The following is a 27,384-nucleotide window of genomic DNA, read 5'->3' on the forward strand; positions in this document are numbered from 1 at the left end:
GAAACCGCCGCTCCTCCTCTCGGACGCCATCTGCTGGTCTTCACAGGAAACCGGACCAAAACAGCAAGATTCGCCATTGAAACGCATGGAGCTTCAATGGCGGCTTATGGGACCCTGCAAAATGGTGCCTGAAAAGGCGGGAAAATTACACAAAGGGCTATAATCACTAAAGAACTATTAACCCTTGTGCTCCCGGATGGATCCTAGTGTGTGTGTGATGCAGACACTGATTAAACCAGATATTACAATAAAGCATGGGAACAGGGGAATACACATTTTCATGTCATAACAAGGGTTAAATCACATTTCTGGACCTCAGCCCAGTTAACCCCTTGTCTCCCTGGTGAGGTCAGGGGATGGCCAAATGGGGTGCAACCCCTTTAATACCGGGCCACCCCTTTTCTCCCTCTACACTAACTTGGGGAGATACTCAGGGCAAATATTTTACGAATAACATATGTTCTGTCAGTGACGGGTTTAACAGCAGTGTCCTCTGCTATGTATAGCTGCTGCCCCCTATATGCGTTCGATCCTCTCTAACCAACTGCACAAGTTTATTCACCTAAAGCATGGATTCCGCCAAAGAAAATCTGTAATGGCGGAACCCAGGCAGTATAGCGGGTTCCTGAGCCCGTGTGGGGACTGCGCACTCAGGCCCCAAACTGCACCTTAGCACAGCGGTGCGCAAAGTGGGGGGCACGAGATTTTGCTGGGGGGGCGCGGGCAGTTGCAGATGTCCCGCGCTCTTCCCCCAGGCATTTAAATGAGATGCCGGGGGATCACGTGAGGCCTCTGTAACTGTTTACTTACCGGGATTCAGCCGCTCTGTGACGCGTCGCCATGGCAACGCAGCCGGCACCATGTGACGTCACACGGGTCAAATGACGTTGAGGGTCACGTGACGCGTTACATCACAAGACCCCGCAGCGTCATCTGACGCGGATGAAGGTAGGCGGGGCGCGAGAGCCGGGGGGAGTGAGAGACAGGGGAGCATTTGCGCTCCCCTGCCTTAGCAGGGGAGACATAACTGTCATTTACAGCAGGAGCTTCCAAAGTCGCTCCCCATAATGCTTTGCATCCACAGCAGCAAGGCATTGTGGGACGTGACTTTGGAAGCTTCCACAGTGAGTGACAGCTATAACACCCCTCCCCATCCCCCATGCTGCCCACTATCACTGAGTTGCAGTTTGGGCCTTGTTAAGAGTGTGTGTGTCCCCCACGGCTCAGGGCACTATACTGCCTGGGATCAGTCTGATAGTATTGTTAGTGACTAGGGGTTTGTTGCACAAATATTTTCTAGCAGGGGGTACACAATGTAAGAAAAGGTTGGGGAACCGCTGAACTAAACGAAGTAAAACTGCTGCATTGATTCAAAAGTTGCCCTGATTTAGACTGACAGTTAGCATTTCAATAATGTAATAATCTAAATGGGACTGGGGTTCTAACTCACTTGCTGCTTTTCATACCGTTCCCACCCTTTTCAGAACCGAATACTGGTACTACAAACATTTTAATGCTTGCAATAAGCGTCCAAATGAATTTCCTTCAACAAGCAGCCTATATCTGATGTATTTTTCAGATTTAATAGCCATGTACAGTCCACAAGATAAGATTACGTTTTTATTTCCATAATGAATTCATCTTTTTACTAAACACATTTCCCAATAAGAAGCTGCCTCTTCCTATCAACCTCTGGAGCAGAGCTCCACCTGCTGGTGAGAACGCGGGGGGGGGGGGGGGAGCAAAGAGCTCCACCTGCTGGTGAGAACGCGGAGGGGCGGAAAAGAGCTCCACCTGCTGGTGAGAACGCGGGGGGGGGGAGCAAAGAGCTCCACCTGCTGGTGAGAACGCGGAGGGGCGGCAAAGAGCTCCACCTGCTGGTGAGAACACGGAGGGGCGGCAAAAAGCTCCACCTGCTGGTGAGAACGCGGAGGGGCGGCAAAGAGCTCCACCTGCTGGTGAGAACGCGGAGGGGCGGCAAAGAGCTCCACCTGCTGGTGAGAACGCGGAGGGGCGGCAAAGAGCTCCACCTGCTGGTGAGAACGCGGAGGGGCGGCAAAGAGCTCCACCTGCTGGTGAGAACGCGGAGGGGCGGTAAAGAGCTCCACCTGCTGGTGAGAACGCGGAGGGGCGGTAAAGAGCTCCACCTGCTGGTGAGAACGCGGAGGGGCGGCAAAGAGCTCCACCTGCTGGTGAGAACACGGAGGAGCAGCAAATCACAGCACGAAACATCGAAGAAAATGGGACAAGAAAATGGGACAAGAAATCCCGTTTCCCTTTAAAAGAGACGTTATCATAGAAACAAACCCGACAAACACATTGCTGAGGGTAAATAACATATAGTAATAAGCTGATAGTATTGTTAGTGACTAGGGGTTTGTTGCACAAATATTTTCTAGCAGGGGGTACACAATGTAAGAAAAGGTTGGGGAACCGCTGAACTAAACGAAGTAAAACTGCTGCATTGATTCAAAAGTTGCCCTGATTTAGACTGACAGTTAGCATTTCAATAATGTAATAATCTAAATGGGACTGGGGTTCTAACTCACTTGCTGCTTTTCATACCGTTCCCACCCTTTTCAGAACCGAATACTGGTACTACAAACATTTTAATGCTTGCAATAAGCGTCCAAATGAATTTCCTTCAACAAGCAGCCTATATCTGATGTATTTTTCAGATTTAATAGCCATGTACAGTCCACAAGATAAGATTACGTTTTTATTTCCATAATGAATTCATCTTTTTACTAAACACATTTCCCAATAAGAAGCTGCCTCTTCCTATCAACCTCTGGAGCAGAGCTCCACCTGCTGGTGAGAACGCGGGGGGGGGGGGGAGCAAAGAGCTCCACCTGCTGGTGAGAACGCGGAGGGGCGGCAAAGAGCTCCACCTGCTGGTGAGAACGCGGGGGGGGGGGGGAGCAAAGAGCTCCACCTGCTGGTGAGAACGCGGAGGGGCGGCAAAGAGCTCCACCTGCTGGTGAGAACGCGGAGGGGCGGCAAAGAGCTCCACCTGCTGGTGAGAACGCGGAGGGGCGGCAAAGAGCTCCACCTGCTGGTGAGAATGCGGAGGGGCGGCAAAGAGCTCCACCTGCTGGTGAGAACGCGGAGGGGCGGCAAAGAGCTCCACCTGCTGGTGAGAACGCGGAGGGGCGGCAAAGAGCTCCACCTGCTGGTGAGAACGCGGAGGGGCGGCAAAGAGCTCCACCTGCTGGTGAGAACGCGGAGGGGCGGTAAAGAGCTCCACCTGCTGGTGAGAACGCGGAGGGGCGGCAAAGAGCTCCACCTGCTGGTGAGAACGCGGAGGGGCGGCAAAGAGCTCCACCTGCTGGTGAGAACGCGGAGGGGCGGCAAAGAGCTCCACCTGCTGGTGAGAACGCGGAGGGGCGGCAAAGAGCTCCACCTGCTGGTGAGAACGCGGAGGGGCGGCAAAGAGCTCCACCTGCTGGTGAGAACGCGGAGGGGCGGCAAAGAGCTCCACCTGCTGGTGAGAACGCGGAGGGGCGGCAAAGAGCTCCACCTGCTGGTGAGAACGCGGAGGGGCGGTAAAGAGCTCCACCTGCTGGTGAGAACGCGGAGGGGCGGCAAAGAGCTCCACCTGCTGGTGAGAACACGGAGGAGCAGCAAATCACAGCACGAAACATCGAAGAAAATGGGACAAGAAAATGGGACAAGAAATCCCGTTTCCCTTTAAAAGAGACGTTATCATAGAAACAAACCCGACAAACACATTGCTGAGGGTAAATAACATATAGTAATAAGCTAACACCGTAAAGTGGGACGGTGAGAGGGTGTAGGAGGAGGTGAGCAAATGTTTCCAAAATGCATTTGCAAACATTTTGGTGATTTATTTTTTTACCAAAATCGATTGCTGGTGAAAGTTCTCAGAAATCGCACATTTCCACCATTAACTCGCGTGTGACTCCGCCAGCACGCTGCGCGCGTTTAATGATGGTAAGTCCCATCCCGGGCCTTAATTATGGCTTTTGCTTTCTCTCTGCAGAAAATCCCTATTTCAGGCTCTGGATGGGAGTTAATTATTCAAAGCCAGTGCCCCCCCCCCCCGCGCATCGATACCCCCCCCCCCGTCCTCGCGTGGATACTCCCCCCCCCCGTCCTCGCGTGGATACCCCCCCCCCCCCCCGTCCTCGCGTGGATACCCCCCCCCCGTCCTCGCGTGGATACTCCTCGTCACCTCCTTCTGGATAGTAGTTGGCGTCACTGAACAGCATTGAAAAGCCCACTGACAATGCACGGAGAATCGCTCGCAAACTTGCACGCGACTAGGACTTTTTTCTAGTAAAAAGGGCACATTTTGCATAGTTTGCGAATTTCGGCGTAAACTTCGCACATGTATAGAAAAGGGCCCCGTGTACCAAGCATCGCTGTTATGGCTCAAGCTGCGATAGCGTCATAACATTTTGTCTCACGTTAACGGACTGCGCACGGCGTACAGATAACGATATAACGGACTGCGCACGGCGTACAGATAACGATATAACGGACTGCGCACAACGTACAGATAACGATATAACGGACTGCGCACAACGTACAGATAACGATATAACGGACTGCGCACGGCGTACAGATAACGATATAACGGACTGCGCACGGCGTACAGATAACGATATAACGGACTGCGCACAACGTACAGATAACGATATAACGGACTGTGCACAGCATACAGATAACGATATAACGGACTGCGCACAGAGTACAGATAACGATATAACGGACTGCGCATAACGTACAGATAACGATATAACAGACTGCGCACAACGTACAGATAACGATATAACAGACTGCGCACAACGTACAGATAACGATATAACAGACTGCGCACGGCGTACAGATAACGATATAACGGACTGCGCACGGCGTACAGATAACGATATAACGGACTGCGCACGGCGTACAGATAACGATATAACGGACTGCGCACAACGTACAGATAACGATATAACAGACTGCGCACAACGTACAGATAACGATATAACGGACTGTGCACAATGTACAGATAACGATATAACGGACTGCGCACGGCGTACAGATAACGATATAACGGACTGCGCACAACGTACAGATAACGATATAACGGACTGCGCACAATGTACAGATAACGATATAACGGACTGCGCACGGCGTACAGATAACGATATAACGGACTGCGCACAACGTACCAATAACGATATAACGGACTGCGCACGGCGTACAGATAACGATATAATCGTCAACCAAAGCTCAGCTTAAATCCACAGAAAGACCATTAATAATGACAGCACAGAATACAGGAATGTGCCGTATTTGACAACACAAATGTTTGAGAATTATTTTCACAGTATTGGCTATTATAGGTAATATTGCACTAATAATTAATAGTTATTAATACGAGTTATAAGTAAAAACAATACCCAATTCTGTTTTTATTTCAATTGCATCAATCAGGAATGCATCAAAAATTGTTTAAAAAAAAAAAATTAGGTTTGTATTACTTTTTGGCACCGACATTTTTACACACATTTTTTTCCTGAATCACACAAGATTTTGTGTTATGGACTGAGAGCCAACTGTGCAGATTAATTATCACAAGATCCAGTCTTCACAACACTGACCCTATGCACAGTATGGGCTGTATTTAGACATGCATGCCGAGTGACACTTGATACTGTTATGTATTGCAGCATAGGTGTGCCTTTAATGCATGATTCTTTTGCACTCTGCATCAAGGGAAAAGGGAGACCAAAAAGCGCACAAGCACAAACGGAGCAGGAAAAAACCAGAACAAAAAAATAATTAAAAGGGCACTTTAATGTGGCAAAAGACCCATCCAATGCATTTCGAACTGGTACAGTGGTCTGGCTTATTATCATTTTGAGATATACCTGCATTTGAGCGCTTCAGCTATTTTCCATATTGCACTCTGCATCAAGTATGAAATAAACAGGACTCAAGACTTGCCATCCAGGCAAAATAAAATATTTACACTGTAAGGAGTAGCTCACAAAACCAGTGAAAAGGATGCTCTTTGATTTACAAATGGTTGGATCATAACAAAAATTCCACTTAGATATAAGTTTTTTTTACATATTTAAATATATTATTTATGCAGGAAAACCATTATTCCTGTGTGTAACTTTTTTGGCCCACTCTGTGTCACTATGGGGGGATATTTACTAACCTCCCAGATGGGTTATCGCACAGTGGTCTCACATTAACTGGCATTGGCTTGAATAACCTGCGATTCTCCCTGTATGGCCTCCTTTTGCTTTGCCATTTGATGTATCTTCCACTCAGTGTGTCCTTCCCCTCGCCCTGATCCCCTCGTTAACGTTACCTGGCTCCCATATAGGGACTAACCCCACAATTTGGGTTGCAAAAAAAATCTATGTAACTACTATACCATGGCTACCAGAATAAGACTCTTCTATTAGGTCAACGAAGGTCAGATTGGTGCATTTTTTGCTGTTTATATCCAAAATGATTCTGATTTCCAAGATTCGGAGAAATGATATCTGGACATCTTTCAAAACCAAGTAGGAAAAAATTCCACTGACCTGTTTAAGGGGCTAACTGTTTTTTTTTAAGCAAATCTAACACCTAGAAGTATTTTTAATAATCTTTTTTTTATTATTACACTTGGGGGGGGTGTGATTTCCTCTGACTGGGTGTGAAGTCACAGAGATATCCCCCCCCCCCTCCCCTTCTTCTTCCTCCTCTCTCTCATTAGCACAAAGGTAAAATAAACCACTTGCTTGTCATGCACTTCCCAAAGCAGAAGAAATGCAATGGGTTAATATGTAGGATTGATCCTTTAAGTAGTAACTTGCATCAAGGTGGGATATGCATCGAGTCTCCTGGTTGCAAAAGTGGTACAAATTGCCACTGAATTCATCAGGGGGGAAAAAACTCCCTTGCTAGCAATAAAATGTAAGAAATCTTAAAACAAATGCTGTTTTTTGCCCCACTTAAGTCTTGGAGATTGATGCTTTGCCGCCAATAACTTGTGGTAATGTGGTAACATTTCTTCCAAACTCTCAGAACCAATAAGAGGAATGAAATACAGAACCAGAATTCCAAATAACGCGCCAGTCTGTGCTGGGCGTTCCTTCTTTTTGTTAGGGGACAAATTTTTTTAATATATATATATATATATATATATATATATATATATATATATATATATATAAAACTGAACTAGGGGGTCCCTCAGACTATCTGTATTGCTTTAACCTCCAGGTTCCCAAGACACTGGCAGTTCTCTACTGGGCACAATATGGCCACCGCGTTCAGCCCTGCGCCAGCAGCCACATCATAATCACCGTAACATGCGACCTTCTACTGACCCTGCTGCCATATTTCTACATTTTTGTGTCAAATACTGGCATAAAGAAACGACATATGTTGGGAAGCCGGGGGAGGAGGGGGGGGGGGGGTCCTAGAGGTCAGCTACATAAAAAAAAGCAACTGCATGAAATAGGACACGTGGACTTTTTTTGCATGGGCTATTTTAACCACTTAATTTGGAACACCTTTGAGTGGTTAATTAACATACGTGAAAAAAATAACGACGAAAAGACAAAGTAATAAAAGCTTTTATTTAAAATGTTGGCAAGTCCTCCTCCTACAGAATGGACCTGCATGGAAAACTAATATCTGAAGTACGAGTCCCAGCTTGGCGTTTATCCCAGCACGGCCAGGGAGAGATTCGGAACAATGATCTTTTTATTTTTTTTTAAACTCCCTGCCACAGAAATATAACAGACTTTTGGGACAGAGATGCCGATTTGCGTTAGAAAAGCCAGAGATATTTGCTGTTCGGTTCCGCTGGTTTGATCAGACAAAATGTTGAATTTCCTGGCGTGGCGCATTGAATAACGTGTACACGGCCCAGCGCAGAACTGGGCAGGGAGGAGATTCCTGTTTGATACGTACGGCATTAAAAGCAAAAGAAAACTGAACACAAGTTGATGTCGCAAAACATCTAAATAAGGGGATTTTAATGAAATAATCTAAATGTCAGACATGGATACTGGTACTGAGGAATCCTTTTGTGACAAAACACCCACCCCACAATAGGTGCTAGCAAGCACTGTGCCGACTTAAGCAGCAATAGCATTAATTATATTGATTCTGATCAAAGCAGTTAAATGCACTTACCATGTCCTTCTGTTCTCCCCGAGGTTAATACTGCCAAAGTCACTATTCCATAAAAACGTTACCATATTTATCAATAAGTACATTTGTTCTGTTTACAATGCCTTGGCTACTAGCATGAGGATGGGGAGAAAACTAGGTTTCACAATAAAACACAAACGGGACAGAAAAGGAATATACTGTACATGTTTTGCTTTTAAGATCATTTTTTTTTATTTACCAGGAGCCACATTATGAGAAAGCATGTACGGATATTCATATTTATTGCAAGCTAAGTGCAGCTGATCTGTGCAATGTTTTATATAGTAAGAGCCCAATCATTAAGCAGCACCTGTTCCTTCCAGAGCAGAGATCCTCAGCAGAGCATATTCCTTTCTGGGCCTATGTACAGTAATAACACACACGGGCTTATTCAGGTTGGGTTTTCCTACAGTATAGCAGTTACAGATGGATTTTGCTGCTTCCGCCTCTATACATTTGTCGTCTCTTAATAAAAACACGTATGTCATTCCCCAGGGAGTAACAGCTGGCATCACTTGCACAGGAAGTAAAGTGAACTTCTGCCCTATGAGCAACCTCCAACATTGCCAGTAATAGGGCAGTGTTTCCCATAAACTGATGGGTTACCTATGGGTTTTATTAGTGCTGGTAAAAGATTGTTCAGACATTTCAAAGATATCAGTTTAAAATGATATTTGAAAGCATGTCATGCTGATGAGACTGCATTTGTAAATGTAACACCAGTAATTTAGGGGTTTCATTCTCTTCAGTTTTAAAGGGGATATAATAACGTAACTGCTGTCCTGAATCAGTAATCCCCGATACATCTATGAGGGGAAAAAAGGCCAATAACCCTGATATAATATTGGGAATTAGGGGCATGCAAAATATTTTGTTTAGATGTTACACTTGCTTTTGTCATATGTGGCTCCTGACAATACCGGGTCATTGTGTGACTGTGTCCGTCTCTACGTCCTGCAGCATAATCAGCAACCTTTGGGGGAAAACATTGGACTGGTGTATTTTGTTGCGAGTGGTGATTGTTAAAAGGAACCCCTATAAAAACTCCATATTATAAGACACATTTGTATCCATTCAATTCCTGAGGTTTGTTAGCCTTGGAGGAGTGTTGTGCTATCAGGCATCCATTAGGCTGTGTTTGGCCTACAATTCCTTCAGTGGCAAGCCTGCAATGCGTTTGCAATAGTGGAACAGTGCATTATAGGTCTCATATGCACATACGGGTGAGAATAATTTAACTAAACAACTTTCAAAAAGTCTAAAACCATAAACCCTGATTAGAATCTAAAGAAAGTACAGGGTTAGTGCCAGCACAGGGACAGAAAACACTACATTTGGGGCGTTTACAAAAGGCGATATTATTTTAAAAATAAACAAATATAAATGTCATGTTTTTAGAATCTTGGCCTATGCTGTGATTTTGTGACAAAATAAAAAGGGGCAAAACGTGTAACAGCAATAAAGTGGTTGAACATCTTGCTATAATGACTATCAAAGCCCGACTACAGCAACCTAATAGTAAAGGTGATAAGGGCAGTTATCTACGTACTACAGGACCGTCAGTGGGAAACCTTGCACTGAATATCAGCCATCTTTTCTGTAGTTCTAGCAATGGGTCTTTGAACTTTAACACAGTCATATGTAGGAGATCACAAACAACTATTTTATCGGCTTAATGGTTTGTAAGACAAGAAGGTTATTGGGAAATGTCTCTTCGAGTAATGAGTCAGGGAAGGAAATGTTGAAGCATAGTCCGGCCGTTATAAAGAAGGCTCTGCTCCACATCCAAGGAATTCCTTTTTTTTTGCCCTGGAAACGCACTCTTCATAAGCAGTGAGTGGATCAAAGACTTTCCTCCTTAAAAAAAGGACCCACAAGTACAACTCCCCTGTGAGCCTCTGCTTTTGAAGACAAAAAGTCATAAGTTCACTGATGGTATTTGTGGTGTTCAGCCCGTGTCTGTCAGTGATCACACACACATCAGAAGAGGATGTTTCTTTGTAACAAAGTACTCAATGTGTTAATAGTCTTGCCGGCTTTCACGATGCAGAGCGCCTGCGGATAACAAATGAACCCCTCTGTAGCTGGCCCAGGTAGATCCTCATCTTTGTGCTGTCGCTGCTCTTCCTTACCCAGATCTGCACAAAAAGGGAATGCAAGAAGGTGATCAAGTCGGCACTTTCAGGGTGAACACGAAGTCACACTCAGTGTACAACTTCCAACAGGAAGTAGCTCAAGTGACTAAACCGGCCAAACACTGATAATCACAAGGAAATTATTAGCAATTCTTTCCCAAGATATTATGTTTACGACCCTTCGGCCACATTGTATTCTTGTGTATTAAGATACCGTAGAGTAGACCATATATGTATGACCTCTGCTTGGATCTCTGTCCTAACCACTAGAGCTTCCTTGTGCCGGGCCCCAGGTTGAAGCTGCTCCTTTGCCATCAACACCTGAGAGAGTTGTTACATGCAAATAGTTTCGAAATAAAGCAAGCAAAAAGATCGCTGTGCCTGCCGCTCCAGGAGGAAAATCAGTGGAAACTCACCAGCTATTGAAAGTTAAAATCCATTTAATGAACTACATAAAAAAGTGACAGAACTAGAACAAGACTCCTCCTCCCACGCCCACTGTGGCGCTTTTTCAAGGAGTATACTAGCTGGTATTTCCACTCATTTTCCTCCTGGAGCGGCAGTCACATCGATCTTTTTTGCTTGTTGTATTCATCCGTATCGACAGGTGCCATCGGGGGACACGGAGGCGAGTCTGCTTGTGAACAATCAAGCAGACTCACTACAGCAGGCAGACAGATAAGGCGGTGTTCCACAGTGATTAAGTGACTCCATACCTGAGCCTTTGGAAGACGCGGGGTGAGGACTGCTTCAGCATACACGGAGGTAAATAAAGGGAGTAGTCCCCACGAAAATGTGTAAGTACCTCAGTTTTGCTCAATTTCCTCATCATACACCCCTTATCAGCGTCTCCTATCTCACAGTACCTGACTCCATATTCCAACTACCCGCTCTGAGAGCAGCTATTTATATTATAAACTTATCTACATTATATCTTCCACTACGATCCTTGAGCTGATAGTCTGTTTTTCTCTTTTGCAGTTTCTAAATAAAGGTTGTTTTTCCCCCTGTCCTAGTGCAATATAAGGGACAACAGACAGCTACTTAAAAAGGTCTTATTTATCCATTTATTATATATTAAAAAGACCAGCACATCATTTGGGGGCAAGACACCTCCCTCCTCAGCCCTAAGTCACCCTGTAGCTTTAGCAGAGGGCTTTTGTTCGAAGTAAAGATTCTTATGCTGTCAATTGGCAGAAACCCGGCTTCATACTCCACTGGGCAAAGATAAACCTTATCAGGAATTGTAGAAATTCAAAATTGTGTTCTTAAAAAAAAGTGTGAAAACAACAAAATACTGATTTCAAATTCAATTTGTGGACATATTTATTCAAATGTCTTGCTTTATTTAACCAGATATTGAGATTCGTCCTTTTCTTTGCCACGTGTGGTTTAATAGGCTGTTTTATCTAAACGGAGCAGCAGTGTAGCTGGGTTGGGTATAAGCAAACCACCATGCTTCCTGCCATCTGTGCCATCATCATGATGTCGGTCAGTCTGATGACTAGATGATGGCACAGATAGTTACATTGCTGGAAACAAGCAGACGGCCTTACAGACACCCAGCATTAGGCAACACACATTGCAAATGATAGAGTATATGCCAGCAGTATGCAAGTACTAAGAGGCAGCACAAAGGGACAACAATATTGTGGAGACACAGTAACAAAAGGGGCATTTAAAGGCAACAGCAAAACAGGCACGATTCTAAACACCCCCTTCCCCTACTTGTTTGCCCCTTCTATTTATACATATATAGGAGGGTATTGTGGTTCTTTCTACACTTGATCATGATTAGTATGAAAGTCTGGAAACCCTCTTCACAGGGTGGCTTTAAAGTACTTAAGACTCATCAGGAGAAGCCGGCACTGCAGATGTTCCCAGCAGCGCTGCACACCTGGCCCACGAGGCATTGGGGGGGGGGGGAGGGTGTTTGGGATTGGTAGAGACAGGCCTGTACTTTATTTTAATAGATGTACTCTAACAATGAGATGAGAAGCGGACTGAGGCCATGGCTCCAGTGACTGCGTGCACGCGTCGGAGCGATCTGTGGCCCCAGTGACTGCGTGCACGCGTCGGAGCGATCTGTGGCTCCAGTGACTGCGTGCACGCGTCGGAGCGATCTGTGGCTCCAGTGACTGCGTGCACGCGTCGGAGCGATCTGTGGTCCTAGGGACTTAAATCTTGGTCATCTGGTTCAGATGCCAGTATCTTAAGGCAAAGAAGCAGATAAGTGGGTCAGTGACTTTCTCTTCCTGGGTTTCATGTACCAAAAATTAGGTGAACAAATGAATGGTCATGGGAATGAATTATGCCTGTATAATTCTAATGGCTACCATGGTGCATTCTTTATTAGTATGTTACAAAATGAGATCCAAAACTTGGATTACTCAGAACTTGTCACAGGTTATTAACACTGCACAGATATTTATATTCATCTTGCGTAGCACGAAACGTGGGTTGCGATCAAATATTTGCTCCCAGAATAATACCAAATATGCAGTCTTTAAAGTCTTATAAAAAGCCCCGATTGTGAAAGGGAAACAAAACACGATCCGAGGGTTGCAGGGGGCGGGTGATGGTGTAGAAAGAAGTTGGCCTGTTACCTCGTTAGTTCCCACAGAACTGATCACACAGCTGATTTTTGTGTTGTCCTTGGACTCCAGGTATATTGCTTGGCTCTTGTGGTACCTAAGGAAAAGCAGAGAGAAAGAGAACGGTCTAATCACAGAAAACAGACGTAGCAGTGATATTTCAATGCAGCCAGCAAGTCTTACACCAAATATTATTATGCCATCTTAATGACATCATTTAACACCCAGGAGCCAAAGTGGTGTGTAATACACAGGCGCACAACGAGATAAGGCTTCTCTAGCAGTTACAAAAGGTTTCATTCTTTCCATTTTGACGTAGTAAATTTAAAAGGAATCAATTTTCTCATTTCTCTTTCATCCATCAAAAGCCATTTTCTTCCTTAAAACAGCTGTTGAGCGGGAAAAATAGCCCCCTCAGTGGTGTGAAAATTCTGACCACAAGGCAGATCCGGAAAAGCAATTCTGCGTGCACGTGCCGCATGCTTTTCTCGTCTATAGAGCCGGGAGCTGCAGGTAATGTATATGTGAGTGTGAGTGTGAGTGTGAGTGTGAGTGTGAGTGTGAGTGTGTGTGTGTGTGTGTGTGTGTGTGTGTGTGTGTGTGTGTGTGTGTGTGTGTGTGTGTGTGTGTGCATGGGTTGTGTGAGTGAAAGAAAGTCCTAAATAAGATTTTTTAAAGAAAAAAAAAAGTTTAATAAATATTTTTTTAGTTCTGCAATCACATGATGGTTTTCCCCGTCTTCGCCGCTGTCTGTCGGCTCCCCTTTCCCTGCCGTGCGCGGCCCTTGTGTAGAATGGCTGACTCACGTCAGCCAACTAAAATTCTGCGTGCGCGCACGGCGTAGCACACACCCTGCACTATAGAACGTGCCTTAGTGATGGCAATAGACCAAACAACAGGTCAGGTTTTCAGGATATCCCCGATTCAGCACAGGCAGCTCACCTGTGCTGAAGCAGGGACTGATTGAGCCACCTGTGTGGAAGCAGGGATATCCTGAAAACCTGACCTTTTGGGGGGCTGAGGACTGGAGTTCAACACCCCTGATATAGACTAAAAAGGGGGGAGGGGCGAGTCCCAAAGCTTTGATAACAGGTATTGGAGCTCGATTGCCGTTATCTGCCAGTGACTTGAATGGAAGTTACCCTGATCGAGATCTGATAGCAGTTATTGGAGCTTTGTGGATCCCTGCCCCAAACAGCCTTATCTGAGATACTTGGGGTAAACCCGATTCACTGATAAAACCTTTTGGTGTCTGCATTGAAAGGCGGGGTGAAGCAAGTGAGAATAAACAAAGGTTGTCCTATCTTGCCAAGTGATCATATTTACGCTTGGAAATGTTTTATTGCTTTAAGATCAATACAATAAGCAGTGGGCAAAACATAAGTCAGAGCTCAAAGTCAGCACAATGTTATTACTAGTTATGCATTCGCACGGACACTATATGGGGTTCCTTTGTCCCTCCCGTGGGCACAGTTTGAATGTATTCGTTTTATAGTTTGTACTGGGAATGGTTTTGTTCTATGGGTTGCGACAACATTTTATTGTATTGTATGTCTATTTATATAGCGCCAAAAGTGTACTCAGCGCTTCACAAAGAATACAGTACAGGGAATTATAATAATACAATAAGTGCAGCAAAAATCAGACAATAGGAAAGGAAATCCCTCCCCACGAAGAGTTTACAATCTAAGAGGTTTGTAGGGAAACTTACAGAGAGAGCAGATGAGGGAATAAGTGCTGTAGATGGATGGGTGTGCTTGGCCACAATGGGTGTATAAGTGACTGTGGGACAGTAGCCATGAGTGCAGGCTGTTGGGATGCTTGATTTGTGGGGCAAGTTTTAAGGTTAGTCAGTGTTAAATGAAAAGGCTAACACCATTTACAGGGGAAGAGATGGCAGGGAGGCGTGGGTAAGATCAGGTGTTTATGTCTGGGTTCAGGCTTAGGGGAGATCCCCAGCAGCAGGAAGGAGTAGATAGAGGGTGTGAATAGAGGATTTGTGTGGGTGTTTTTTATTGAGGGGTAAAGAAGTTGTTGGGAGAGAGGTGTATAAATAATTGTGCAGTGGGGAGTGGGGAGTGGGGATGTTGGACAAACATAAGTAAATCTATACCCAAAACAAGTCACATTGATCCATCAGTGCTGAGGGGTTTTGTAACCGAGTGCTGAAGACATTTTGGAGTATCTGACACTAACTGTTCAAAGCCCAGTAATGAGAATATCCTTGCAAACAACTGAGACAAATGAAATTTTTTGGCACATTCTGCATGTTACGTCATTGTTTCCTGGTCACATTTTTCTCGAAATGTTAAAAATAATGCACATGTAGAATGAAATTAAGTGAATAAATATGAACTTCCATTTATCTCTTATTTCAACCACATAAATATGTTTACCGACACCATATAATGATACATTTAAAGATCCAACAAAAAAGTACATATTTAAAAATATATATACAGATTTAGCAATCAACGCGGCTACCATGTTTTCATATAACAAAATGTTAGTGTCTAAAAATCGATATTCTTAAAATAATGTCTCAATTACCAGTATACCATATTTAAACCCTTTATGGTAGAAAACGGGCTTCTCATATTTTGCCATCTCGAATGTCCATTATCACTCCTAAATTTGAATTGTACATTTAACTAAGACCAAGTTCATTTATGCAACATATTCATGTGAAATTGAATTGGTAACCTAAGAAAGCTACACACTTTTAAAAACTAGACAAATCATAGGTAAAAAAAATAAAAAAAAATAGGTGTTCCTGCTTTATCTAGATTGGCGTTGTAAAAGGAAGAAAAACAAAATTATGAAATAAATGCCAAACCCTACCTTCCCATTTGATCATCTATAAAATGGAAATGCCACCAAAAAAACAAAATCTGATCTACAAAACAAACCCTAGTTCTAACGTTGTTCCTAACTTTAACCCTAATCAGAACCAAAACCCTAAACAAAGGTGAACTTAAAACCTTTAACGCTATACCACTACACACAAAACACAATCCATCTCCTTCCACTAAAACATTACTCCAAACTCTTACCCATAATTCTAACCCATTCCTAAACCATTAGTCCTAACCATAACCCAAAACCCTAACCCATAGCACTTCCCCAAAACACCGAATTAACCCTATCCCGATTTCAAATAAAACCCAGCTCCTTAACCGAATCCCTATTACAGTCTAACCCAACCTCAACACAAATTCCTAACAAGATTCAAAACCATAACCCTAATTCTAGCTGTAACACTAATTACAATCCGAAACGCTAATTTTATCACATAGCCCATTCCTAAGCCCACATCTAACCTCTAACCCTATTTCTAGGCCTAATGCGAAACATTTGTTTTATAAGCGAGTCTCATGGCGCATGCATCCAGGTGGATGCACACTACGACTCCTCTACAATACGTAAGAAAAGACATGGAAAATCCTCGCTCTCTTTGGCTTGTCCTATAGTAGGTGCGGGCACGCGTGCACGTGATGCATGCTTTTTGTGTGTATACTGTGAGTGAAGGTAGAGTGTGTGTGTGTGTGTGTGTGTGGGGGGAAGGAAGACACTTCCCTCTTTTGATCTTGATCCCCAAGTTCCATGTAATTTATTCCCCTGGAGCGAATCCCACTATATACCACAGAGATTGTGGGGTACAAAGGGGTATGTCACCCACCTCTGATCAAAAGTGGGGAGCCCCCCCTTCAATGCTGATAAGTCACCACCCACATAACTCCCCCCCCCCAAGACACAGGGGGCGTCTGACCACTCCAGACTTCAATTCCCCTTCGACTGTCTCAGTCTGTCTCAGTCGAAGGGGAATTCCACCATACTTCAGATATCAGGGGTTCAGAGGGGTAACGTCACCACCCAAAATAGAAATGGGAGTCCCCACTTTTGATCTTGAGATTCACCCAGGTAGGAGCCCTTCCATCCATTACCGTACTGCTGCCTTGTGCAGGCAATGGGGAACTCCCCTACATTCAGCAGGACAGAATCCCAACATATCACCTATTCGCATTGACTAGGTTCCCATTTGGAACATTTCGCAAAATGTATGGCAGACATACCAGCGCACCGCGTTAAAAAAACAAGAATGGTTTAAAATGCAGAACATGTCATTTCAACAAATTATACTTACAACCCAACACTGACCGTTGTAGAACAGAGCACGTAAGAAACCAACACAAAAAAGACAGGGAATATACACGCGTTCGTGATAGCTCATGCCATTAAACCATGTGTTTCTAAGGACTGGGACCCGCTGCGCCCGGCGGCGCGGGCGGCCGCGTGAGCGTTCCCCACCAGCAGGGGAATCCTCCCGAGCCGGTCCCGGTCCCCCCTGGCTGCACAGCTCACTACACGCTGTGACGCGTCAGCCGCTAGGGGATTCAAGAGAATTGTAATCCCAAGCGGCGACGCGTCACGTGGTGTGGCTGTGAGCCAATGAGGTGGGGAGGCTACGGGAGGAGGGGAGGCTTCGGGGAGCGGGGAGGAGAGTGGGAGGGAAAGCAGCGTGAGTGCCTGTCTGTGTTTGTGTATGTGTGTGCCTGAGTGCGTATGTGCGTGTGTGTATGTGTGCCTGTGTGTGTGTTGCTTTTGATTACCTTTTATCAGCAGCTCCAGCCCGAGCCCGTGGAGGGAGGGAGGGGGGGAGAGTAGCGGGTCCCTCCGCTCAAGCCACGCCCCCCCTCCCGCTCAAGCCTCCCACTCCCGCCCACCTCCCGCTCCCTACAGACCGCATATCGAGGTCTGTGTCTGTCAGCGCCCCGCCTGTCTGCAGTGCGGGCGCGCTGACTGAGGGAGCGGGGACTCAGCCTAAGGAACAAGATGTGCAACTTTCAAACAGTCCAAAGTAAATCTAGCCTGCAAGATAACAGCAAAAAATACAAGTTTGTATTAAAGGATATTAAAAAAAAAAAAAAAAAAGACCAAGCTATTATTTCCAGGGGAAACTTGATCAGGGATGAGATAATTGGACATAAACGCTTACAAGATTTTTCTAAGTGCTCTAACTGTAAACTTTCTTGGATTAATGACAATGCAAATAATCCCAGTTCCAATTAATCAGGGAGAACAGCAAACGGTTCTCAAGAATGCTTAATCGTACCAGTGCTGAAGTCGCAGCAGAGCAAGAAAAACCATGCCTGTTCCTTGGAATGCCCATCATTCTCCCCGGTTCTTTTTGCAGCTTCTGCCACTTCATCAGATTCCCTGATGAGCCTATTTTTAATATCATGAATAACGAATTCCGTTTAATAGAAACCTGCGCTGTCCTCGCTCTGATGGATGTCCTTGAATTTTCAGCCTCTCAATGCAATATGAGGATTTTGCTCGATGCTAGTGTCATCTCTAGTCTAGTGGTTTCCAACTTATTTTTTTTTTGTTAAGGAACCTTATGTGAAATTCTGAGGAACCCTAACCCTCTCTAATAGCGTGTCTGAGATCAGATGCATTGTAAGGAACCCCAACCCTCTCTAATAGCGCGTCTGAGATCTGATGCATTGTAAGGAACCCCAACCCTCTCTAATAGCGCATCTGAGATCAGACACATTGTAAGGAACCCCAACCCTCTCTAATAGCGCGTCTGAGATCTGATGCATTGTAAGGAACCCCAACCCTCTCTAATAGCGCGTCTGAGATCAGATGCATTGTAAGGATCCCCGACCCTCTCTAATAGCGCGTCTGAGATCAGATGCATTGTAAGGAACCCCAACACTCTCTAATAGCGCGTCTGAGATCAGATGCATTGTAAGGAAACCCCAACCCTCTCTAATAGCGCGTCTGAGATCAGATGCATTGTAAGGAACCCCAACCCTCTCTAATAGCGCGTCTGAGATCAGATGCATTGTAAGGAACCCCAACCCTCTCTAATAGCGCGTCTGAGATCAGATGCACTGTAAGGAACCCCAACCCTCTCTAATAGCGTGTCTGAGATCAGATACATTGTAAGGAACCCCAACCCTCTCTAATAGCGCGTCTGAGATCAGATGCACTGTAAGGAACCCCAACCCTCTCTAATAGCGTGTCTGAGATCAGATACATTGTAAGGAACCCCAACCCTCTCTAATAGCGCGTCTGAGATCAGGTGCACTGTAAATACTTCTGTATTTGGTACCATTTTCAAATGACCTGACAGTTGCAGAGAACCCTTTAGGGAGGCCCGGGGAACCCTTTAGGGAGGCCCGGGGAACCCTTTAGGGAGGCCCGGGGAACCCCTTAGGGAGGCCCGGGGAACCCTTTAGGGAGGCTCGGGGAACCCTTTAGGGAGGCCCGGGGAACCCTTTAGGGAGGCTCGGGGAACCCTTTAGGGATGCGCGGGGAACCCTTTAGGGATGCGCGGGGAACCCTTTAGGGAGGCGCGGTGAACCCTTTAGGGAGGCGCGGGGAACCCTTTAGGGAGGCCCGGGGAACCCTTTAGGGAGGCCCGGGGAACCCTTTAGGGAGGCCCGGGGAACCCTTTAGGGAGGCTCGGGGAACCCTTTAGGGAGGCTCGGGGAACCCTTTAGGGAGGCCCGGGGAACCCTTTAGGGAGGCCCGGGGAACCCTTTAGGGAGGCCCGGGGAACCCTTTAGGGAGGCCCGGGGAACCCTTTAGGGAGGCCCGGGGAACCCTTTAGGGAGGCCCGGGGAACCCTTTAGGGAGGCCCGGGGAACCCTTTTGGGAGGCTCGGGGAACCCTTTAGGGAGGCCCGGGGAACCCTTTAGGGAGGCTCGGGGAACCCTTTAGGGAGGCCCGGGGAACCCTTTAGGGAGGCCCGGGGAACCCTTTAGGGAGGATTAGTGGAGACTAGTGATCACTAATACATGCAGCTCAGATGTGTTCTGTGTGTACACAGTGCCACCTAGTGGCTGCATGTGCAAGCTGCAGGAGGCTGGATCACAATCAAACTCAAGTCCGTTTAAAGTCAGATTAATCTAGATCAGAGGAGCGCAAACTTTTGAAGCTGCGACCCCCGTGCCTGCTCCCCCCTTATCCTGGTTTGGCGGCAGGAAATGGCGCCTCGGGGGGTCACGTGACATGACATCACGTGATGTGACCCCGTTGCCATGGAGACTGACATGCGACGTCACGCCGCGTTGCCATGGTGACGCGTCACAGCAACGTGTCTGAACCCCGGTGAGTTGCAGAGGTCTCCCGCGATCCCCCGGCATTTCATTTAAACGCCTCGGGGCCTCTGCAACTGCCCGCGCCCCCCCCCAAAAAAAATCCAGCGCCCACCACTTTGCGCACCCCTGACCTAGATCAGGGGTCCTCAACTAGTTCCCCACTGGGCTAGATCAGAAAACATTTAGCAATAAAGGGGCACAAGTTTACTGCAATGTCATTTAAGAAACATTTAAAGACTTCATAATTACTATAGCGCAATGTTTTATAACATAAGCTCCATATAAACATGAAACTCCCCAGCCCTTTATCCCCTGCACCCAATTTCCCAACTCTATCTGTGCATGAAATGCCTGTGAATTGCTGGATAACTCTGTTCTTTTAATGTAATCACGTATTGTTATAAAACTCTGTGCCCGGGACATGCGTGAAAACGAGGCAACTCTCACTGTGTTACTTCCTGGTAACACATTTTATAAATAAAAATATATATATTTACATGACCTTAAGTTACAAGTTAAGAGTTTCAGTGTGAAAAACAGGCTAAGTAATTAGTATAAAAATTAGCAGGAGCACAGAGTCCCATCCAGGCCCCTCATGGTGCAGATTGTGTCTCAAAATAAAGAACTACAGAAAAGAAGAAACTCGTCTACTATAGGTGCAGCAAGAAAATCACTCACACACTCACACACTCACACACTCACACACTCTTTTCGCCATTATCACTTAGCATACAGTGCTTCCACTGGCGCAAGGAATTCTGGGAAATGACATGCAAATGAGCGGACAGTGACACCTTTTGTTTCAAGTCCACATTACGTGGAAAACCCTTAAGTCAATGCATGCTGCTTTAAACATAGCCTGGGATGAGATGCAAAGCCAATAAACCCACTCACAGACAGACTGTTCCGACCTTGTGGGTCTCATCAGTGTGGGGTTGGTTGTACTGGCTGTGCAATTTGAGACAGTCGTAGGTCTTCACAACACATTATTTAAGTTATGGTGGGTGGAGATATATATAATGGGGAATGGTGCTGAGGAAGGCGGTTTCCCCCCTGAACCGTGGCCCCCCTTATTTCACGATTAGTTCTCCTGCCTAGCTGCTCAGTTTTTCTCCCTGTAGAAGATTCCCCGTTTGATGTTTCAGCATGTTGGATACTTCACCCACCTATCCAGCTGTTTTTCTTGCTTCTTGGTGTACTTACCTGACATAGTCGTTCCGACTCTGGCTGGGGAGAAGTATTACGTGGCTGTATATATGTATACAAGTATATTTTGACTCTGTTCTTTGCTGTGATCTTTCTGCATCTGACATTATCCTTCGGACACCGCACAGTGGATAATGTTTGTTCACATGCACAGTTTTGGTGTATTTTTCATCATCATCTATGAGCTCAACATGTGTTACATAAAATTTCTCTCTCAGAATATGTTTGATATGCTCGCCCCCCCCCCCGTGTTTGACATGCTCGCCCCCCCCCCCGTATTAGACATGCTCGGCCCCCCCCCTTGTTAGATATGCTCCCCCCCCCCTTGTTAGATATGCTCGGCCCCCCCCTTGTTAGATATGCTCGCCCCCCCTTGTTAGATATGCTCGCCCCCCCGTTAGATATGCTTGCCCCCCCCCCTTTGTTAGATATGCTCGCCCCGCCTCGTGTTAGATATGCTCGCCCCCCCTTGTTAGATATGCTCGCCCCCCCGTTTGATATGCTCGCCCCCCCCCCCTTGTTAGATATGCCCCCCCCCGTGTTTGATATGCCTCGCCCCACCTTGTTAGATATGCTCGCCCCCCCTGTTAGATATGCTCGGCCCCCCTTGTTAGATATGCTCGCCCCCCCCCTTGTTAGATATGCTCGCCCCCTCCCCTTGTTAGATATGCTCGGCCCCCCCCCTTGTTAGATATGCTCGCCCCCCCCGTTAGATATGCTCGCCCCCCCCCCCCCCGTTTGATATGCTCGGCCCCCCCACCTTGTTAGATATGCTCGCCCCGCCCCGTGTTAGATATGCTCGCCCCCCCCCCCCTTGTTAGATATGCTCGCCCCCCCCCCGTGTTTGATATGCTCGCCCCCCCCTTGTTAGATATGCTCGCCCCCCCCCCTTTTTAGACATGCTCGGCCCCCCCCTGTGTTTGATATGCTCGCCCCCCCCCCCTTGTTTGACATACTCGCCCCCCCCCCGTTTGATATGCTCGCGCCCCCCCCCGTTTGATATGCTCACCCCCCCCCCCGTTTGATATGCTCGCCCCCCCCCCCCGTGTTAGATATGCTCAGCCCCCCCCCGTTAGATATGCTCGCGCCCCCCCCGTTTGATATGCTCACCCCCCCCCCCCCGTGTTTGATATGCTCGCCCCCCCCCCGTTTGATATGCTCACCACCCCCCCGTGTTTGATATGCTCACCCCCCCGTGTTTGATATGCTCGCCCCCCCGTGTTTGATATGCTCGGCCCCCCCCCGTTTGATATGATCGCCCCCCCCCTTTTTAGACATGCTCGCCCCCCCCTTGTTAGACATGCTCGGCCCCCCCCCCGTGTTTGATATGCTCGCCCCCCCCCCCCCCCCTTGTTTGACATTACTCGCCCCCCCCCTGTTTGACATGCTCGCCCCCCCCGTTTGATATGCTCACCCCCCCCCCTGTGTTTGATATGCTCGCCCCCACCCGTTTGATATGATCGGCCCCCCCCGTGTTAGATATGCTCGCCCCCCCCCCTGTTAGATATGCTCCCCCCCACCCCTTATTGCAATTCATTGCACACTTGTTATGCGGGAGCTGGGGATATCCTTCAGTGTCTTATGAAGAATAGTGAGTAGTTTCTGCGGAACGTTATTCTCTCTGCCGACGTAGAGCTTCAGCACTGCTGGTGTTCAACGCAACTTACCATCTCTTATCATAATAGAGTTTTGCCCTCTTCTATCCGAGCCTCAAATCGCTGAGCAGGGGATTCAGCTGTGTGCGGCTGGAAGCTGTTCTGGAGTTGATGGTGATACTAAGAGAGGACAAACAAAATCATAAAAATGGAATAGGAAAAACGACTGATCAAAGGCAGATAGGGGCTTCTCCTTAATGAACAGATTTCCCTATGTAAATAATAATAATAGTGTGTTTTATAAAGTGCTAAAAAGGAAAAAACACATCAAAGATTTTATAAAGTGCTGACAATGTATACAGCACCACACAGAATTGTGCAGGCACGACGAGTACCTACATTGAATGGTTTTACCATTGCATATTGGTACCTGAAGTACAAGGCGATAAAGTGACTTGCCCTAGGTCACAAAGAGAGGAGACCTTGGGCCTGGTCATGTGCAATGCATCCCTGAAAGAGCCTACCTGAAGCTGTTGGACATTTTCCATTCTTTGGACGATGTCCGTGGGAGCAGATAATACTGCCTTTATACTGACTGCATATGCTTCAAAGGTTAAACAGAAGTGACTGGAATAAAGTAATCCGCTTCCTTCTTGGTTTCCAAGATTCAATGTTAAATCTTTTAACCAAGAAAGCCACCTTGTGGCAGCAGTAACAGGGAGATTCCCCAAGCTCCGATAAGGAAGATCGCATGTTATCCCTGCAGGTGAAGGACACCTGACAAGTCCCAGAATCACCTTAACTTCCTGAGGCCCGAACGTTTAACCACGCTGCTCCTACTGTTTGAAACTCTCTGCCATGTATAGGCCAAGAGGCCCTCGCTCTACAAATCTTTTAACAATAGGCTCAAGACTTAACTGCGTACTACATTTGATTCATGACCCACAACCAGTCCGGCATATAACAGTCTGGTTCCATTCTAAATCCTGTTTATGCTATATTTTTATATATTTTCTTGTGTTCAGTTTCTTTTATAGTTTTACATGTTGCCTGTTTGTGTGTTGGGGTTTCTGTAACGGAGCTGCGCACTGAGTCCCATTGGGAGGAAAAAAGCTACATAAACAATATTATTAACTGCAGTCCAAGTCAGTGGCCATTAGCGTGGGATTGCCGAGCGATCCTCGATATCAGTACTTCGTGAATCCCGGGGGTTGCAAGTTGCTACAGGTAAGCTCAGGACAAAGCACTTTTTTTTAAACGAGGCTTAGTAGTGAAAAGTACAGAGGTGAAACCATCAGATTAACAACCTTGTGAAGATCCATGGTGAGTAGTTTCCACACAAGTAACCAAAGCCATGCAGAGTAATTCGGCTAAATAAATAAACTTACATTGTTGAAATGTAAAAGTACTGTTGCATTTGTTAAAGTCGCTCTTATCTGTTGATGAAACTTACCAGGTCTTTTGGGCGATTTTAACTGTTGGGAAGAAGAGAGAGAAAACAAATAAATCAGTAAAGGCAGGTTACAGACAATGGGAGCTGGGAAGCATTACAATCTATTGCTGGCCCATATGGAAGTGAAGGGGTTAAACACATGTAATAATCCTTTGCGTGCACTTGGTCTCCGAGTACACACAGTAACATTATACCTAGACTAGGAGCCAGAGGAAATCCACCATCTTTATAAAATAAATAAAAAACGGAATATTTAACAATTATGTCTGATTCTTTTCAAGCATGAAATCACCAAGATTTAACCCCTTAAATGATTCACTGCAATTGGTTGGAAGGACGTCACCTTTAATTATATATATATATATATATTCTTTATGCATAGTAACTACATTAATATAGCTCTACAGGTATCTAGCCCAGGGGCAGCCAACTCCAGTCCTCAAGGGCCACCAACAGGTCAGGTTTTAAGGCTATCCCCACTTCAGCACACGTGGCTCAGTTGCAGACTGCACCACCTGTGCTGAAGCAGGGATATCCTGAAAATCGGACCTGCTGGGGCGTCTTGAGGTCTGCAGTTGGCCCCTTCTGATGTAGATGTTTTGCCCAAGGACTGCAAAATACATTTGTAGTTTCTTAGCACGGGGAAGAAACTAGGCTGGCTCACCTTGTTTAAGGTCCTCAAATCTTCCATGATCTGTTCATCTGTCAGCAGGTAATTTAACTGGGGTGGCAATAATTAAGGCAAACATTGGTGACCGTGAGAGAATTCTCCATGTATGGCTTCCATTCCAACATTATTTCTTAATCTCAGAAAACTGCAGGAATATATCCAAGGTACATCCTGTTTGGAAATGCTTAATGTACAAAATTATATATATACATACATACATGTATACACACACACGTCTCAAAGATGTATGTATGTATGTATGTCTTTATTTATATAGCGCCATTAATGTACATAGCGCTTCACAACAGAAGTAATATACTGACAATCACATAAATAACAAATACAAATAACAGGTCATAGGAATAAGTGCTTCAATCCAATTGGTTGGTAGGTAGGGAGAACGTACAGAGACAGTAGGAGAGTGTTCTGGTAAGTGCGTCTGCAGGGGGCCAAGCTTTATGTATCATGTGTATAGTAATAGCCACAGTGCTACTCATATGCTTCTTTAAGCAAGTGTGTTCTAAGGTGGGTCTTAAAGGTGGATAGAGAGGGTTCTAGTTGGCAGTCAGTCAGTGAGAAAGGTTTAAGGCAGGAGAGGGCTTTAGATGCAAAGGGGGTAGAGAGAAGACATCCTTGAGCAGAATGCAAGAGTCAGGATGGTGCATAACAAGAAAGATGAAAACACTGAGGTATAGGACCTTCTCAATGTCCTTAACAATACAAACCAGGAAATAGAAGTACTCTAGCACTGCAGAATGATCATTGTGATATACAGCAGAAAAACATCTTACGCATAATCCATTTCCTGAACCGTTTCCAATCAGCAATGCAAGAAAGAAAGCAACGTCGTTTCAAGCTCCTCTGAGCCCCTTTCCCTGATCGATAATCCCCTTTCCCTGATCAATAATCCCCTTTCCCTGCGGTTCTTCCATGCCGAATTAAAACAATTCTACAATTGAAAATGGGTGAAAAGATTTCTACTTTATTTTACAAGGATCATTCTACAGTGCTGGAAAAAATGGTCTAGTTTTAGAGCCGAGCCTCAATCCTGATCCACCATTTTCTGGGGGGGATCCCCCCAATCCTTGCAACTTCTTGGTTTTACATTTGTTAACCCAGTGGGTCCCTGCAGATGTTTCATTTGTAATCATTTGAAATATACCTCCCAATGGAAGGGTTTTTGGAGCTGCGGGACTGCCTGGTTCAACTACAGTATCAAAAACATTTATTTTGACTGTTTTGTATGTTTATTTCGGTTAATGTTGCAAAACTCGCCAATAAAAAAACCTTTGCGTACAAAAAATACATATATATATATTTCTTTCTTTTTTGGGCGGGGAGGGGGGGAGAGTGACACTTTTAAAAGTAAATTGAAAATATAGTCTGGGACCATAATTATTATAAATCACATGGGGCTTGCTGCACATGCGCTCTCGTAGAAGATTATTCCTCAAAAAAAATCAGTTACGGTTCTTAAAGCAGCAATACTACTTTCCAACTTGTTTCTTGTTATTTCTATATGTAAAGCATGTACAATGTATAATTCTACATTCTTACCGAAGCTGGCAATCGTTTGGTGCTCCTGTTATAAATCTAACAATCCCGATTGTGTGTCTAACATAATGGCTGCTTCAGTCAGTGTAACACAACAGCTACAATATATTCGTATATTACTAACGTAACATTACCTATTGTTACAGTATACAGTTCAAACTGCTGGGAACATTGGCAACAAAATATCACAACCAGGAAAGTGTTGCAAAGATCTTGCACTGCTTGGGAGGTGGGTTAAAACCTGCTATAGAAATCAAAGGATGCTTTTAAACTCATCAAAAATGGCATTAAGAGTTGGGAGGAGGGGGTTGGTGAAGTCCCCATTATCTAATACTACTACAACTAAAACTACTACAGAACCGGTTGTTAAAACCCATAAGATTTCACGTTTTGTAGCTTTAAAAAGAATGCTATAAAATCCATTCTTGAGCATACACTGGATACCACTAAGGAAACCTAGCAGGCGCGCACATGCCCCATGTCATTTTGCGACCATTCTTGCAAATGTTTCAAGAAATTCACAAATTGTTTATTAAAAAAAATATATATATAATTATTGCTTGAATATTAGCACATATTGTGGTAATGCTCCACCTGTGTCCGCTTTATAGTCTTTACAAAGAGATTTAAACAAATGTAACATCTGTCTTGCTGGATGAACTGTAATCTGTAAATAAGATACCGGTGTTTGGTGAATAATGACAGGGGCAGAGAGAGGGGGCAGAGAGCGAGAGAGGGGGCAGAGAGCGCGAGAGGGGGCAGAGAGCGCGAGAGGGGGCAGAGAGCGCGAGAGGGGGGGCAGAGAGCGCGAGAGGGGGGGCAGAGAGCGCGAGAGGGGGGGCAGAGAGCGCGAGAGGGGGGGCAGAGAGCGCGAGAGGGGGGGCAGAGAG

The 27,384-nt window shown here is 45.7% G+C and overlaps 1 protein-coding gene across 1 annotated transcript in view; it reads right to left on the minus strand.

The window, feature by feature from the left end:
* Window positions 1-7,576: 7,576 nt before the first annotated feature.
* The window catches only part of SUDS3 (SIN3A corepressor complex component SDS3), a 40,379-nt gene continuing 20,571 nt past the window's right edge, over window positions 7,577-27,384 (minus strand). The window contains 7 exon segments of the mRNA XM_075568086.1: window positions 7,577-10,313; window positions 12,917-13,001; window positions 22,890-22,912; window positions 22,914-22,961; window positions 22,963-22,997; window positions 24,271-24,292; window positions 24,935-24,996. Of these exon segments, the coding sequence (XP_075424201.1) occupies window positions 10,215-10,313; window positions 12,917-13,001; window positions 22,890-22,912; window positions 22,914-22,961; window positions 22,963-22,997; window positions 24,271-24,292; window positions 24,935-24,996 (374 nt within the window). The 3' untranslated portion in view covers window positions 7,577-10,214.

This window comes from Ascaphus truei, chromosome 13 (assembly GCF_040206685.1).
Source record: "Ascaphus truei isolate aAscTru1 chromosome 13, aAscTru1.hap1, whole genome shotgun sequence".
NCBI lineage: Eukaryota > Metazoa > Chordata > Amphibia > Anura > Ascaphidae > Ascaphus > Ascaphus truei.